At 38.5% G+C, this 15958-nt stretch overlaps 2 protein-coding genes across 2 annotated transcripts in view; both read left to right on the top strand.

Moving 5' to 3' along the window:
* LOC143736247 (uncharacterized) overlaps nucleotides 1-10015 on the top strand; it is a 68640-nt gene extending 58625 nt beyond the window's left edge. The window contains exons 3-5 of the mRNA XM_077226969.1: nucleotides 8678-8788; nucleotides 8923-9017; nucleotides 9482-10015. Coding sequence (XP_077083084.1) covers nucleotides 8678-8788; nucleotides 8923-9017; nucleotides 9482-9577 — 302 coding nt within the window. The 3' untranslated portion in view covers nucleotides 9578-10015. The remainder of the gene's footprint in view (nucleotides 1-8677; nucleotides 8789-8922; nucleotides 9018-9481) is intronic.
* Nucleotides 950-6673, top strand: LOC143736251 (CD276 antigen homolog). Its single transcript, XM_077226973.1, has 4 exons — nucleotides 950-1312; nucleotides 4470-4510; nucleotides 4615-4953; nucleotides 5181-6673. The coding sequence occupies exons 1-4, from the start codon at nucleotides 1248-1250 to the stop codon at nucleotides 5318-5320; spliced, it is 585 nt and encodes a 194-aa protein (XP_077083088.1). The 5' UTR covers nucleotides 950-1247; the 3' UTR covers nucleotides 5321-6673.
* Nucleotides 10016-15958: the final 5943 nt, after the last annotated feature.

Below are 15958 nucleotides of genomic sequence, written 5' to 3'. Positions count from 1 at the left end.
AAATAAAGTTTATTTTGATTGTTCGCCGGTTCCCGCCTCCTTCTTCCCTGAACATTGCTACACATATATCCAGTTAACACCTTCTTAAAGAAATTCAAAAAAGATATTGACGTAAACTGTTCTTTTTGTAAACAGCACCCAGAGACTATAGTGCATTTATTTTGGCTTTGCTATTATTCTAAATTTTTGTGGAAAAACTTTTCCCGACTTGTTATTGAGAACATTGATAAGGAATTTTCTCTACGTTGGGAGAATGTTTTGTTTGGAATTGTTAATGGGGGAAAAAAAGAACAGTTACCCAAAAACAAAATATTCCTCCTTAATCTGATTTTTCTGTTGATAAAATTGTATATACATAAATGTAAATTCTCAGGTCAGAAATCACTTTTCTATGTTTTGCTTACCGAAGTACAACATTACTTTGGGACTATCTCTGACTCGTGTACCAAGAAGGCTTTAAAAACAACTGAAATATGAAAGTCTTTTAATCTTTTCCTTTGATATGTAATATTTTCTGATTAGTTATACCCTGTCTTGTGGCCTTTTTTTCTCTTCCCGTTTATTTGTTCTATATTGTGACTGTTTTCTTTGAAAATGTTTCAATAGAAAAGAAAAAAAACTGCAATGGGCTGAACTGGAACGTCCTAAGCCCTTGATCACTTGGAATCAGCTATGGAGTTGATTTATTATTTACATTTGATTTCCCTTTAAGAATTTGTTTAATCCAGCATACAAATGTATATATGTGGGTTTGGGTTGTTTTAAATTAAAAAATATATATATAATTAATATGTCATAGAGTTGGTGGTGATTAGGCGAGATCTGCGGTGACGTCACAATCGTGTTGCCTTTTGTTATGGAGCTGGCTGAAGTGTATGAAGTAGACTCGCTCCCTCTGTCAAAATCAAGGGTCTGTCCATATAAACTTCCCTTGTCCACTTCACGAAGTGGAACGCACTACAAAATGGCGGCAGGGATTCCCCTGAGGGGAAGTGCATAGGGAAGTTCGCAAGAGCGTGTCTGAAAGTGGACTGGAACGCAGCCACGCTTTCTGAAGCTTTGAAACGTTTGGGAATCATTTGTTTCGAACAAGTGATTCAGAGCGTATCAAACTGCCAAAGTCACTTGTTTTCAGGAAACGAGGCTTCCTTACGTCATAAACTGTTTCCAAAAGCTTCGTTTTACCCCGGAAGCAGCAACGTTTTTGATTTCGGATATTTAGCGCCGCCCGGTTTCGTTTCCCCTATATGTCCCCCTGCCTAACGATAGGACGAACAACATGGACAGATAATACGCGAGTCATGTTTGTAAGGTATGTACAAATTTCAAGTGTAGCGAAATATAACGACAGGTTTTACATTTTCCTATCATACAGCTTGGTCGGTGTACATTTTCGATATTTAATTTAGAGACATTTGATATGAAAAATTAAGGTTTACATGTTACAATACACAAAACAAGATTCTACAGTTTTGTAACAATGTTACTTCCGCCTGTGGTAAGTCAGTGTAGTTTATTAGAACATAACTTTGTTAGTTCTATAACGTATAGTTCTATAACTTAGTTCTGTGGAATAAAAACAACTTGTAAGCTAGGCGTAAGAAAATCTTAGATGGTTTGGTGGCTGTGGATAGGTTTTAATGCTGTTGCAAATTAAGTATGTTAAAATTAGCAGCAGTAGGCCTACAGATGATTCATCACAAGGGGTCGGCTGGAAACATTGCCATGTCAACACTGTCTCTTAAAGGGAGAGTTCACCCAAAAATTTAAAGTCTGTCATGATCTACTCTCCCTCAAGTTGTTCCAAACTTGTATGAGTTTTTCTTTCTTCTGCTAAAGTCAAAAAGACATTTTGAAGAATGCTTGTAACCAAACAGCTTCTGGTCCCCATTGTCTTCCATATTTTTTTTTCATACTATGGAAGTCAATGGGTGCCGTAAACAGTCTGGTTACCAGCATTCTTCAAAATGCATCTGGAATTTAATGAATGTGTTTTAATCATTAGTTATTAATTTTCTGATTATGGCTCAATTTCATCATGGTTTTTTAGGCTATGTTTACACGGAAACGATCTGAAGAGAAAACGCAAAAGTGGCGTTGCGCTTTGACTTTTTATTCTGCGTTTAGACGAGCGTTATGGGGGGGAAATCTGCGTGCCTATGGTGACGCAAAAGTGTGTGAAATTCGATGTAGTATGCCATCTAGGCGGCTAGGTGGCGATGTGAAGCACTGCCACACAACAACACCAAGTCCACGCGCCTGTGTTCAACCTTCCTTCTACTTCTCTCCCTAGTAGCGCGAAATACAAACATGGTGAAGCGAACATTCTGAAGTGAACTATTCCTTTAATGCTCATTGGTTTAGGGTGCTTTCACACCTGCCTCATTTAGTTTGTTTGAATCGCACTAGAGTTCGTTTTCCCCCTTGGTGCGGTTTGTTTGGGCAGGTGTGAAAGCAGCAATCGCACTCGGGTGCGCACCAAAAGCAGACCCGACCTCGAACAGACCCAACTGCCTAAGAACTGCGCATTTTTGGACTAAACCAGCTGCCGTAGTCAGCTGCGCTGTGCATTATGAGATGAGGAGAACTAATGTTTGTTGACAGTTTGCACTAGCATGGCAGCTCGCGGACAAACGTGGAGTTCTGAGGAGGTGCGGAGCATCAAGCAAACTATATAATTATTAAACTATATAATTAATATTATACAAATTATATAATACACTATGACCAGGGATACAATCAGCCCACGCAGTCGTCTCTAGATAGTAAAAAGCTGTCTGCCGGATTTTCCTCCTCTTTGTTAAATTCCGGGAGCTCTGGAATTTTCCTGCACGTTAATTCTGACCAATCAAAGTGCAGTTACCTCTGGCCAATGAGTGATGTGGATGTTGTCACGTGACTGCATTTTGGTTTGTTTCATCAACTCATCATCTGATTCGGACCAGAGCAATCAGTGTGGTGTAAAAAGGAACCAAAACGCCTGAAAATGATACAAAGTATAATTTTTCGCCCTTAGTCCGGAGCAAATGAACCAAACTACAGGTGTGAAAGCACCCTAAAATAACCGTTATGTATCGTTGTGTTTTATTTTAAAACTCTGATATCATGCACATTGTTTATATATTATTTGTAAATATATATTCTCTCTCCCTCTCCGTCTTTGTCTCTGTCTGGGTTGTGTGATTATTTTCATATTTCTAAAAAGTTAGGCTGTATTAAAGTAAAAATGATAAATAACAAGTAGGTGTCCTGTTCATTATATCTACTTTCAAAGGCAACAGATTTTCTCTTCTCCTCTCCTCACTGCAGCGCCACCTCTTGTCTACATTTCAGGCGCATCTCAAACCAGCCTAATGTTGCGAGGTGGAGAGGATGATAATGTTTTTGATTAAAGATTTAGAAAGCACTTTTTTTTTTTTTACTGATGATGTGCACAGATAATTTATAATAAACACTTATTTATAATTCAGTCTCCAAAAAATAAGAATTGTCCATTTTGATTTCACAGTAACTTTAAACAGTATTGTATTATGATGCACTTACTTGTTAATTAAGAGATTACATAGACTGTTTCTATTTCTAAAAATGTATCTGTCACACTGCTGGACTATTGAAATTGAACCATTTAAGGCAAAATGTTGATTAAAAGGTGCTTGACACACAAACACACCTTCTTATATATATATATATATTCATATTCATATGTTGATGAATATATTATCACAATGCATAGATATATTATCACAATGCATAAATCTTAACGGCCTTAAAAATAGACCTTATTTCCTTTATGTATATTTAAACAATAAAATAAATGTTCAAAATATTTTTAGCACTTCAATTTATTTTATTTTTTGATGACTGCAGTGGACAATAACTATCTTTAGGAAGAGCTTTTGGGGATGGGGATTTAATGGGATACATCTTGTTAAAGTCAGAATAATATCAAAATTGGCAAATCTTTTTTTTTATGGAATATTGCAGCATTTATTCTAAATGATTTATCCATGCGCATAATTATTTGTTGTACACCTGTAATCTTTAAACAATCACTTTCCCTCCCTCTTCCAGTGACATCTCTTCTCTGATGATGTGTTTATTGACATGAGGGCGGAGCAACCTGTCACTCACACGAGATCCACCAATAGCAAACCATCCAATCAATTACACATAGACATAATCAAGTCCCACCCTACAAATTTTTTATTTTTTTTGCAAAGCCATTTTAAAATACTACCATAACTTCCATTTCGTGCTGATTTAATCCATTGTTATTCAATTAAAAGATGTCTCTTACTAACTTACTAACCACATATGACATGTCTTGTTCTCCTCTAGGCATGATATTCAGTGTCCGGTGCTAAAGTGAATAAAACTAGTTTATCTAAAACAAAAATGTTGCTTTGAGTAGACAAGAACTATTGCCTAATAATCATGATGAATCATAACAATTTTTTTTTTTTTCGCAGATACTGGTTCATATATTTATTTCTACATCTGCTAGACAAAGGTTAGTGTTCACAGACCTCAGTTTACAATGTTTTTTCATGTAACTTCACATTCTGTGCAGTTTGTTTATGGTTTGCTTATTAAAGTTGTTACTCTTGTCTCCAGTGTCTCTGCAGGACCCTGATCCAGTCAGTGGTGTTGTTGGAGGATCTGTCATCTTGCCATGTTCATACAAAGAAAGAAAGCTAAAGATGGAGGAAATGAATGTGTTTTGGAGATACGAACAAAAAACTAAAGTGTATGATATTGAAAAGGGCAAGCCCTTAACAGAAAAACAGGATCAAATGTTTAAAGGTCGAATAGAAGGTTTTCCCTCAGAGTATGCGGATGGAAACTTCTCTCTCAGACTCTCCGATCTGAGACTCACTGACGGAGGACTGTTCTCCTGTGATATCCTAGATGTGGAAAAGGAACACAAACACGAACTAACGTTGTTAGTCAGAGGTATGTGGAAACAGTCATTACTCACATAGGCAGTTTGAGTCATTTGATTTAAGGATGTGCAATGCCTCATCAAAATAATTTTAGCTTTAAGCTTTAGCAAATTCTTTTTTGCCATAAATATCATCCAGCATGTGCATTGTATGCCTTTTATTTCATTTTTAGACAATTCGTCTCAATAGTATACTGTATGTTTCCATATTTGTGATTTTTTTTTTTTTGTCTAACAGCAATCCCAACAACAACACGTACTACAATGTCTACTCCAACATCAACAGTGAATACAAGAAGCTCTTCCATGAGAGCACAGCCAGAAGGGATTGTAACTTTCCTGTTTTGTATTTTGCACTATATCAGAGTAATTTGCTAGACTGCTGTATTGCTGTAGTGCCTTTCTTTAACGGATAGTTACAATCGTTTGTACCTGGACCCAAAATGTTCTGACTGCTGTATGAAACTGTGTCCAAAATTATTATTGCATATGGATGTTTGATATTATTTTTAATTTATTTGAAGTTTGAACCATATTTTAAGCCATTATGGACACTGCTAGCAGAACAGGTCATTCTTGAGTTTATTGGTAAGGTCTGTAACATGGGGAAATGACACACTGCACTGAGAGTGCACACAAGGGCAGTTCATGTAGTTAGAAGGCACTTAAAATATTTGCTAGCTGTACACTTTGAATTTCTGTTGATGTCTTTAGATCATCAGTATAATCATTATTTTCACACAAGTCAGTATATAGTTATTATAGTTTCAAGAAGCTGACTGATAAGTGAAGGTGTGCACAGCACAAAACTCTGTGTTACCATGTTGATAGCCGTCAAGCTTTGTCCAGGTTCTAATTTTTCTTCATTATTTTCTGGTATGTTTGTTTGTGGGATAGTTCACCCTAAAATTAAAATTCTGTCATCATTTACTTTCCTCAAGTTGTTCCAAACCTGAATGAGTTACTTTTTTTCTGAAGTCAAAAGAAGGTATTTTGAAGAATGTTGGTAACCCAATAGCTTCTGGTTTCCAATGACTTCTTTTTTTTTTTTCATACTAGGGAAGTCAATGGGTGCTGTCCATAGTTTGGTTACCAGTGATTTTCAAAATAAATCTAGATTTTAAAGAATAATATTTTTATTATCTGTTTCATGTATGCCATTTTGAGAGCACGTGTTAAAACATGCTAGAGTCGTTTGAGATGAGCAAAATCTGTGCAGAACCGATCACCCCGAGATGCATGCCGCTTAGAAATGTGTTTGATCTTGAGCAAAATTGACCTTGCTCTGATGTCATGCGTATTCGTATATCAAAAAACTCTTGCGAGGGGGATTTGTCAGAATCTGTTGATAGCCGTCAAGCTTTGTCCAGGTTTTATTTTTTCTACGTTATTTTCTGGTATGTTTTTGTTACAGCCTGATTAACTATAAAAAGAACAGCAACATATGTATAAAAAAAAAAAAGAAATATATATATTTATATATATACACACACAGTAAAAACATGTATGTACACAAGTGTTCTCATGGTAACTTGTTGGATATGTCCTTCATTTGCAAGCTTGCTGGATTGGATAAAAATATCTGCTATATGTATATTTATAGTTTCAAAAGTATGCAGATTAGTTTCTGATTTGTAATCATAGAGCTCAGAGCATGCAGTCACCTTTTTCTACACTGTATAAATTAAGCCTGATAAATAAAGTGATTGTGCAGCATTCTGATGTAATCAATCAGAAGTTTTGTTTTCAATTGATTAAAATTTCTCATATCTCAATCCAACTCCTCGCTCTCACTATTTTCTCTCTTGCTTTTCACTATTTTTATTTTCTTGCTATTTTCTGTTATATATCTGCTGTCCTTTTAATAAACGCAAAAAAAAAAAAAAATCTTTTAGTGGTTGATATTTATACAAATTAGCTTAAGTGCTGTTGTGAAATATAAGTCACCAGTTTACAACCCAGAACTTACTATCAACCCACAGGAATAGATTTCACAGCATCACACACCAGTGAAAATATGTTAAAATATGAGTGTGTAGCCCTCTGATGCATGCCATTTAAATCCCTTTGATTCACTAAATAAACAACAATCACATACACACTGTGTATTCTTATTACTCTGTATTTACTAAATAAATACATGGAAAGTATTGTTTAAAGGGATCATATAATGCCATTTTTATACAAGTTAATATGATTCTTTAGGGTCTAAATGAAAAGTTTTTAATATACTTTAATTAAAAATTCTCATTAGTATTGTACGAAAACACTCATTTTACCTGGTCAAAAACAGCTCTGTTTCAGCACGCCATTTAAGTGCATGTGTCTTTAAATGATAATGAGCTTTGCTCACTCTGCCCCTCTTTTCTGTGGGGCATTTTGACACAACACACTTGGAGTGTTCCCTTGACAACAGTTGAGGGTATATTTTGGAGAAAGAATGGCAGCGGTAGTCTCTGAGGACACATCTGTTATATAAACATATAAGGAGATTAAAACAAAAACACTGGATGGATTTTTATCATTATATGATGGCTGTGTACAGGCACTGCCAACACACATTTCAGTACAATCAACTTGTCAACTTGTAAAAAAGCATGTACCACTATATGACCCCTTTAATTAATATATCCTTGTGAAGGTTGCAACGCAATTTTATTTTAAATCCAATGGAAAATGGTGTTTTTTTTTCCATTATGTAAACTACAACAAATACATTAATAACTTGGAAAATAAAAGTGTTCCTTAGATCTAATATAACTGAAAAGAATATATGTTTTGCCTGACTGGATCTCCTGGAATAAGAGAGGGATAAAGAGATACAGTAGAGGTTGAACAGTTTAACCACCTATGGTGGTTTGGATGTGACATCACACATGCTAAAAAATGGCTTTTAAAATGGACACTGTGCAGATTGCCATCTTAAATATTAATCTGAAATAAGATTTGTAGCTTTGGCATAGTTACAATACACATATTATACAAAACTATTACTTACTTCAACATATGTTGATTTAACAAAATTGTACGAATTATCATGGTCTCAGCTCTGACTTCCCCTTTAGTCTGTGTGGTCGAGGTTTGTGTTTCCACTCACAGTACGAGATGTTTTAATGATCATAGCAGATATTATTCATCTGGATCAGATCATGAAGATCATACAGCTGCAGATCTGTGAGTTTCTCATGTCACATTGGATTGAGTCAGATTTATTTTGATTTTATATCTTAATAAATGTGTTTTTCTTTCTGTCATAGATCTGTTCATGTTGTATCAAGCCACAGAGAGTCTAACAAACATACCAGTAACTTTAGGATCTGATGTGAATATAACCTGTGATCTTGATATAGAGGAGATTTACTGGTATAAACAGAAATTACCAGATCCTCCAGTGTTGATCTTACGCACTTTCAGCAACACATATGAAGGACGAGGTAAACATGAAAACAGCATCTCTAAACACAAATACTCAGTGAAAACTAACAGTCGTCTGTTCATCAAAAATATCACCATTGATGAATTAGGAGTTTATTATTGTGTGAAAACTAGTGAACCACTAAAATTCAACAACGGCACCAAAATCTACATCAGCGGTAAGTTATTTTATTATATCATGTCTTTATAAACCACATGATGGATTCCATATTGAATATACTGTATGAAGAACTAATAATAGTTTCATTGTTCTGTTAAAGACTGAAACTGAATAAAGATTGAACTACAAACCTTTTACAGACTTTGTCCAAAAGAATATTACAGACGCTCCACAACACCAGATATCATGGAGAAATATGACCATCATCATATCTGTTCTGCTGAATGTGCTTCTGATCATTGCAGTGATAGGTGTGTAAAATTTAATTGAATTTACTACATAGAGACAAACTCTTAATCAATACACAAATTCAGCCATATCATATCTGCTCTTAGTTTAAACTGTCGAGAAGTGTCTCAGTGATGTGTATTCACTGTTGTTTCAGGTTTAGTAAAGAGCTGCATTGATGCAACTAGAAGATCTAAAAATACTTCAAAGAAACCTCAAAATACTGCAACTCAAAACACAAATGATCCGCAGGTAAGATACTTCTTAAATAAATTATCTTAATTATTTTTAATATATTATTTTAAAGCTTAACCAGCCCACATTATTTTTGCACTATGCTCTAAGGTTAGTGATGTGATAGTTATCTTTAAGTGGTTAATCTACTTAAATCCTTTCAACTTCAGTATTACATTAAATTAATGATATGAAATGTGTTTTAGAAAATTACAAATGCTGTCTGGGATACTCAATTCTGATTGGTTAGTTGCAAAATTCTGGTCAAATATCTTTCTTATAATTAGTGCTAAATCTTATATTTGATCATTGTGTTAGTTTTATGTCTCTCACATCATCCTTCATCTGTTTCTATTGGTCCTTCAGGATGATACAAGACCCTTATGCTTCATTTCGTTAGGGTTTATTTTGCTATCGGCTGACTGTACATTATGTCTTACACACTGTAATGGATATTCATTTGTATGATCTTCCTCTTCCAGTATGCTGAAGTTGATTTCGCCAAGCGCTCGAGACGAAACCGGCCTTGCCATGATCAGACCACCTACTCTTTTCTTCAGCCCGTAAAAGCTGTATGAAGTATTATCCATTATAAATCTAAATTGCATACGAATTTCTTTACAAAATTAAAATATATTGTTTTTGTTATACTTTTAATGCTTCTCAAATCAATGTCAATGTAAAGCAAGATCCCATTAATGAACAAAATTAGTGTTTTTTTCTGGTGTTTCATGTAAATATACAGTGTTGTATATATTAATACAGTGCTATTCTCTGATATAATTGTCTCTATAGACCTTTTTATCTCCTTTTTTTCTTGCCGCTGCTCTGAGATGTTCATGCTTGCAGTAAACCAGAGGCCAATGTGGTTTCTGTGCATTAGAGCAACTTTTTACAAATGAAAATTCAAGCTACTTTATGTATGTGTATTTGTATGTTAAAGAAATTGGCATATAGAGCTAGAGTGCAAATCACATGAACGACGCTTAATAAATATATATTTTTATCTTATTTATATAGTTTTTGCTTGCATATTAATTGTTCTAAATAATTTGGTTCTTACATACTTAAACTGGTGACTTCTGCTCTGTGTCTGTGGTTAACATACAGTGTGGTTTCGTGCAAATGAAATGTTCCACTAGTTTGGTCAGTTGATAAATGAAACAAACATAAAACTTTCCATATAGACAGGTGGTTTAAACATTTATCAAGTGAAGACGTGTGGATTACTTTATGCTGGAAACAAAACACTATAAACAGATTTTACTTGAACCCCTTTAATTACTCAGTTTCTCGTGACTATTTCGAAAAGCTCAGCAAAACCAACAAACCCTTGTGTTGTAGAATCAGGAAGTACAGACTTGACAGCTTTGCTGAAAATGACATTCAATTTATGATATTATTCTTCTAGCAACTTCTGAGCTGAAATATATTGGATTACGATGCAAAAAATAGGCCATATATTTCAGGCAAACCTGTAAAAACAATGCTGCATTTTCTTAGCAATAGATGCTATTTACACTAACTGAAAATAGAGATAGATCTTATTTACACTAAGTGAAAATGGCACTATTTTCTTTGCACTTAGATGCTATTCATCCTCATAAAACAATAATAACAACGTATTAAGTGTATATGAATATATTTATTAAAATTATAAATAGATGCTGCTTTATTGGGATATTACTTGTAGTTGACATAACTTCTCTACACGATCCTGGAGCGGCCAAACATGCAAAACTTGCAGTGTTTGGGGCTCCAGGAATGTGGTTGGGAAATCCATGCTCTACACCTACCACTAACCCGACCCATTAAACACAGTATCCCCACTATTGGCACTTTATTTCCACTTTTGGAAAAATGTCTTAATTTTTATTTAAAATAAACACCTCTCTGAGCTGATATGCGATGGGAAAAGACTGAGTTTGGTAAATGGCAGCTTCAAACTCGTATCGGTAGCATTATTTGTAATTTGTCTGACTCAATGACACAATGGAGGTCAGAGTTAGTAAAGCCTCTGTCAACAAGAGGGACTATTTGCACTCAGTGGAGAAGTAAACCAGTGCAGAAACACTGCACTAATTTACACACAGCAGTAAAAAAGACAACAACTGTATAAAACATGCTCAAATTATGCTTTTAGCTGAATGCTCTCTAAAAACTTATCAATTAAAGATTATATATAACTAGTTCAGGATATGATCAAATGGAATAGAAAACTGCTTGTGTGTTCAGAGAAAATTTAACTTCAACTTCCCTTAGTTGTGGTTATGACTGCTCGTGGGTCTGTGGGGGTCAACATTAAGAATATCACGTATGTTGCTTTTATCATTGAGCCATTATGTAGCTATGCTGGCATCAGTGCAGTGACAAGTGACTTCTTGTTCATAATCTTCACTTTCTCTAGAAAGTTACATTAAGAATGAACATGTGTCATGTTAGCTATTAGTTGTATTTTGAAGTAAGATTAGTTGATAACAGTGCTGCTCTTCTCCATATGCAGTTTCTGCTTTCTGTGTACAGCCATGTCAGACTAACAGCTTCCCAAAACCTAAGCGCAAGCTTCACTCCTCACCTGTCACAGTTATATTCATTTCATCGTCTTGTTTAGTTTTAAGGGCATATTTACTAAACAGGGCAAATTAGTGAATGCGTGACTATTTCTTTAGTTTAATAAATTCACTTATTTACTCCCCTTGCTTCAGTGTAGAACTTGTAGTCAATGCCCAGACTCCGTGTGAGTGAGTCTGGCTCACCACTTCTCCTCCCTGAACCCCCCCCCCCCCCCCAGGGTAAGTGAGAGTATTCAGGAATTCATCACTTTATTGGGCTCTGTGAGAGCGAGTCCTTCACCCATGTCCCTCCCCAACCCCTTTTCCCCTCCCCTCTTCCTTACCATTCTACTCCTCGTTCTACCTTTCCCTGCCCCTGGCAACCCGAGTCACTCTGATCACTCCTCCTCCTCTGTCCTTACCTCAGACCCCTTCATGCCTTCCAATACCCTCCTTACATTCCACATCCCTCTCCTTCCAATCTCTCCCCGCTACAAAGTGATCAACCTCCGTCGCTCCATTCCCTCCAACCTGATTCACCTTTCCACTTCAGCAAAACCTCCCCTTCCTTATTACCCGACCTCTCTAATCCCTGAACCTCCCCTCCATCCCACCTTATTTAAACTGGGCCTCTGGAACGCACGTTCAGTCTGCAACAAATCCGCAGCAACCTTAGATGCCTTCATTTCCCTCCACCTTGATGTCTTTGCGCTCACTGAAACTTGGATCTCACCACTTAACACGGCCACTCCTGCTGCACTCACCTCCCCAGTCACGACTTTTTACCATACCCCTCGCCCAGTTGGTAAAGGTGGCGGTATTGGCCTTCTTACTCCCTGTTCCTGGACCCCTGCACCTTCTCCCCCAACTATTTCCACCTTTCCCTCTTTCGAGTACCAACTTACCTCCTTCACCTCCCCTCACCACATTACCTTCCTTGTCATCTATCGTTCCTCTGGCCCTCCCTCTGCATTCTTTGACCATCTTGACTGCCTTCTCTCCTCCCTCTTACCCCTCCCTCACCCATTCATTCTCCTAGGAGACTTCAACCTCCATCTACATTGCTCCCCCATTGCTTCTGCCCTTCTCCCCCTCACCAATTCTTTTAACCTCTCGCTTCTCCCTTCGCCCCCTACACAAACCTATGGTAATACCCTCAACCTTGTCTTCCTCTCTGACTGTAAGGCAACATCATCCACCATAACTGCCCCCGTCCCCCCTCTGATCATTTCCTTCTTTCCCTTACCCTCTCCCTACCCTCCCCCTCTCCCTCCACTCCTCTATCTTTGCTCCCTGTCCTCCGTCGTAACCTCCATACTCTAGACACCAGTTCCCTGATCTCCCTTTCCTCTTCGCTGCTTCCCTCCATTTCTGATTTCTCTCCCCTTCACCCGGACTTAGCCTCTATCATTCTATCTAGTGCACTATCCTCTTCCCTCAACTCCCTAGCCCCCTTATGTCCTTATTTTCCTTCACATAGGCCTTCTCAACCATGGCTCACTCCTTCGCGCCGGGCGGAGCGAGTCTGGAAGTCATCTCCCTCGACTCTGCCCCTCCAAACCTATCATTCCCTACTTTCTAATTTCATCTCTGCTTTGGAACTAGCCAAACATAACTACTTCCAAACTCTTATCACTGCTCTTGCTCCCCATCCCTGTCAGCTTTTTTTAACTCTAAATAAACTACTTCGTCCTTCTTCTTTACCGCAATCTTCAGTTCTCCCAACTCTCACTGCGAGTGATTTTTCACTTTACTTCGCAAACAAAAACAGCACTATTTGCTTACACCTCCAGACTCTCCCCCAGACTAGCCGCCATCCCCAGCTTACCATTCCAACGTTGCTTGCTCCTAATGCCCCCATTACTGACTTTCCACCCACATCTTATTCTGAACTTTCCTCCATCATTTCAAAGGCCCACCCAACTACTTCCCCCCTGGATCCCATCCCTACTTCCCTCCTACCCCCTTTACTCCCTCGTATCCTCCCCTATCTCTTATCCTCCCCTGTCTAGTTTCCCTCTTCAACTCCTACCTGTCCACCGGTATCTGCCCTGCTGCTTTTAAATCAGCTATCATCATTCCTCTGTTGAAAAAAAACATTCTTGATCCTGCCTGCCCTGCCAACTACCGCCCAATCTCTCTTCTCCCGTATTTTTCAAAACTGCTTGGGCGTCTAGTTCATGTACGCCTATCACAATACATATCTGCCAACTCCCTCTATCCCCGATTCCAATCTGGTTTCCGTCCTTCTCATTCTACGGAGACTGCTCTCCTCACTGTTCAGAATCCTCTGGCCAACACCTCTCACGCTGGCCTCTCTTCAATTCTCATTCTACTCGATCTTTCCTCTGCCTTTAACACAGTCGATCATCCCATTCTACTCTCTACCCTTTCTAATCTTGACATTTCTGGAACACCCCTTAGCTGGCTGCACTCATACCTTTCTTCCCTCACCTCTGCTGTTGCTTTCGACAGCTACACTTCTCCCCCTTCCCCTCTGACTGTTGGTGTTCCCCAGGGCTCTGTCCTTGGCCCCTTGCTATTTTCTCTGTACATCTCACCTCTTGAAGCCATAATCTCTTCATTTAATTTTCCCCACCATTTCTTTGCAGACGATACCCAGATTTTCTTTTCCTTCCCTTCCTTCACTCCTGACCTTTCTGCCCGAATAACTGCTTGCTTGACTGCTATCCAATCTTGGATGGCATGCCAATACCTCCTTATCAACCCATCAAAAACTGAAATACTATTTTTCCCCTCTCGCTAACCCCCCAATCCCCATGGGGATCGTTTTGACTATGGTGTCGTCTGTACGTGGAAAATTCAAAGGAAAAACTTCTCCGTTTTAAGCATATTGTTGTCGTGTAAACGTGTAATTAGTTTTCTTTGTCATCATTTGTCTGAGTTTAGTCATAGATTAGTTGCCATGGTCTCTGACTGGTGTCACACCTGTTCCCTATTCCTTTGATTACCAATGTAGCGTCTGGACCAATCAGACACACACTAATTATTCCTTATATTTAATGAATAATCCAGCAAACTCACCATCCCAACAAAGGTCTATGAAACTTCCCCCTAACATCACAATGAATCTAACATCACTGGTGGAACTCAGTGTTCTATTAACACCAAAAGGGGGTTTGCGCTGTTAGTAAATCTGGCATTAAGTCTGAGGGGCTTTTTTCACAACACCGTTTTCAACTAAAAACGTAAAACTTTTTATGCGTTTTGGCCGTTCTTTTACACGACAACAGCATTTTGGGTGCCTGAAAACCCAAAGTTTACCAACCTCTGTGTATTTAAGCCTTCAGTTATCCTCTGTTTTTTGTCTTGTGTTAATGTTACATTAATTGTGTATTATATTCTTGCTCTATATTACTATATTCTATTACTATATAACTCTCGTTCATTCTGCGCCATGCATTATCCATTCTTTGTTATGGATTGTTATACAAGCAACCCCTGACAGAGCACAGCACCACTAAAATGGTGTTCAATGGCACAACCTCGAATGCACTCCTGCCCGGGGATGGTCCACGAGGGAGCTTTGGTTAGTATGTGGAGTGGGTTCTGGTTAGAAATGACTCGCATGTTACCATATATCTCACTGATGAGGACATCGTTAGCCCCACTCCAGACCCAGAGGCCAGCCTGCTGTCAGCCATACACACAGCAGAAAAGCCAGAGCCCACCGCTGACCCAGAGCCCGAACCTACCATTAAAACAGAGCCAGAGTGATTGCCAGAGGCCAATTTCATCCTGGAGCCTGAGCCCAACGTGAAATCTGGCAACTGGCAACAGCGTCCGTCGTCATATTGGTGGAGTTTGCCGGGATGGATTGGAGCCCCGCCCACACTCTCGCTGAGGAACATAAACAAAGCTGGTTGTCTGAGTTAATGTGTGATGAGCTTTGTGAGGAGGTGTTTGCTTCTCAGATGGTCCTATCCAATTGCAAGTCATCGCAGGATGAGTTCAGTTCCAAGTAATCCAAGTTGTCCCTGGTTAAGCCCAGCTCCAAGTCATCTTTGTCGTCCAGCACCAAATGTCCTTTGTTGTATATGGTCCCGCTCAGCCTCCCTCTCCCTCCTCCACTGTCAACGCCACCTAGTTCATCGTCTTCTCTGTCTCCCTTTAGCCTTTCAGCTCTTCCAGTGGTTTCACTCTGCTTCAAGGATCCGCCTGGTGCTTCCCAGTCATCAGCTACGCCTTGGCTCTTTAATCCCTCAGCTCCACTTCAAGCCTCCAAACCCAAGACTCAACCTCGGCCCCCTAACACATCGGGTCCACCTTGCCTCAACGCTCCCTCGGTTCCGTCGTTCACTGTCATCCCTCAGGTTCCTCCGGGCTCCCTCATTTCTCTGGCTTCACCTTGATCTATTGTCTCTCTGGCTCTACCTCAGACTCTCG

This window comes from Siphateles boraxobius, unplaced genomic scaffold (assembly GCF_051911475.1).
Source record: "Siphateles boraxobius isolate OS27281-9 unplaced genomic scaffold, OSU_SipBor_1 13, whole genome shotgun sequence".
In the NCBI taxonomy this organism is placed as follows: Eukaryota; Metazoa; Chordata; class Actinopteri; order Cypriniformes; family Leuciscidae; genus Siphateles; species Siphateles boraxobius.
This window is presented reverse-complemented; position numbering and strand designations above follow the sequence as displayed.

Bases quoted from the DNA above. Each gene is read 5' to 3' on its own strand.
- LOC143736251 (XM_077226973.1), top strand. From the start codon at position 1,248: ATGTCCCCCTGCCTAACGATAGGACGAACAACATGGACAGATAATACG. The intron at 1,313-4,469 runs GTATGTACAAAT...TTTTTTTCGCAG, and splicing joins ACGCGAGTCATGTTTGTAAG to ATACTGGTTCATATATTTAT. The intron at 4,954-5,180 runs GTATGTGGAAAC...TTTGTCTAACAG, and splicing joins ACTAACGTTGTTAGTCAGAG to CAATCCCAACAACAACACGT.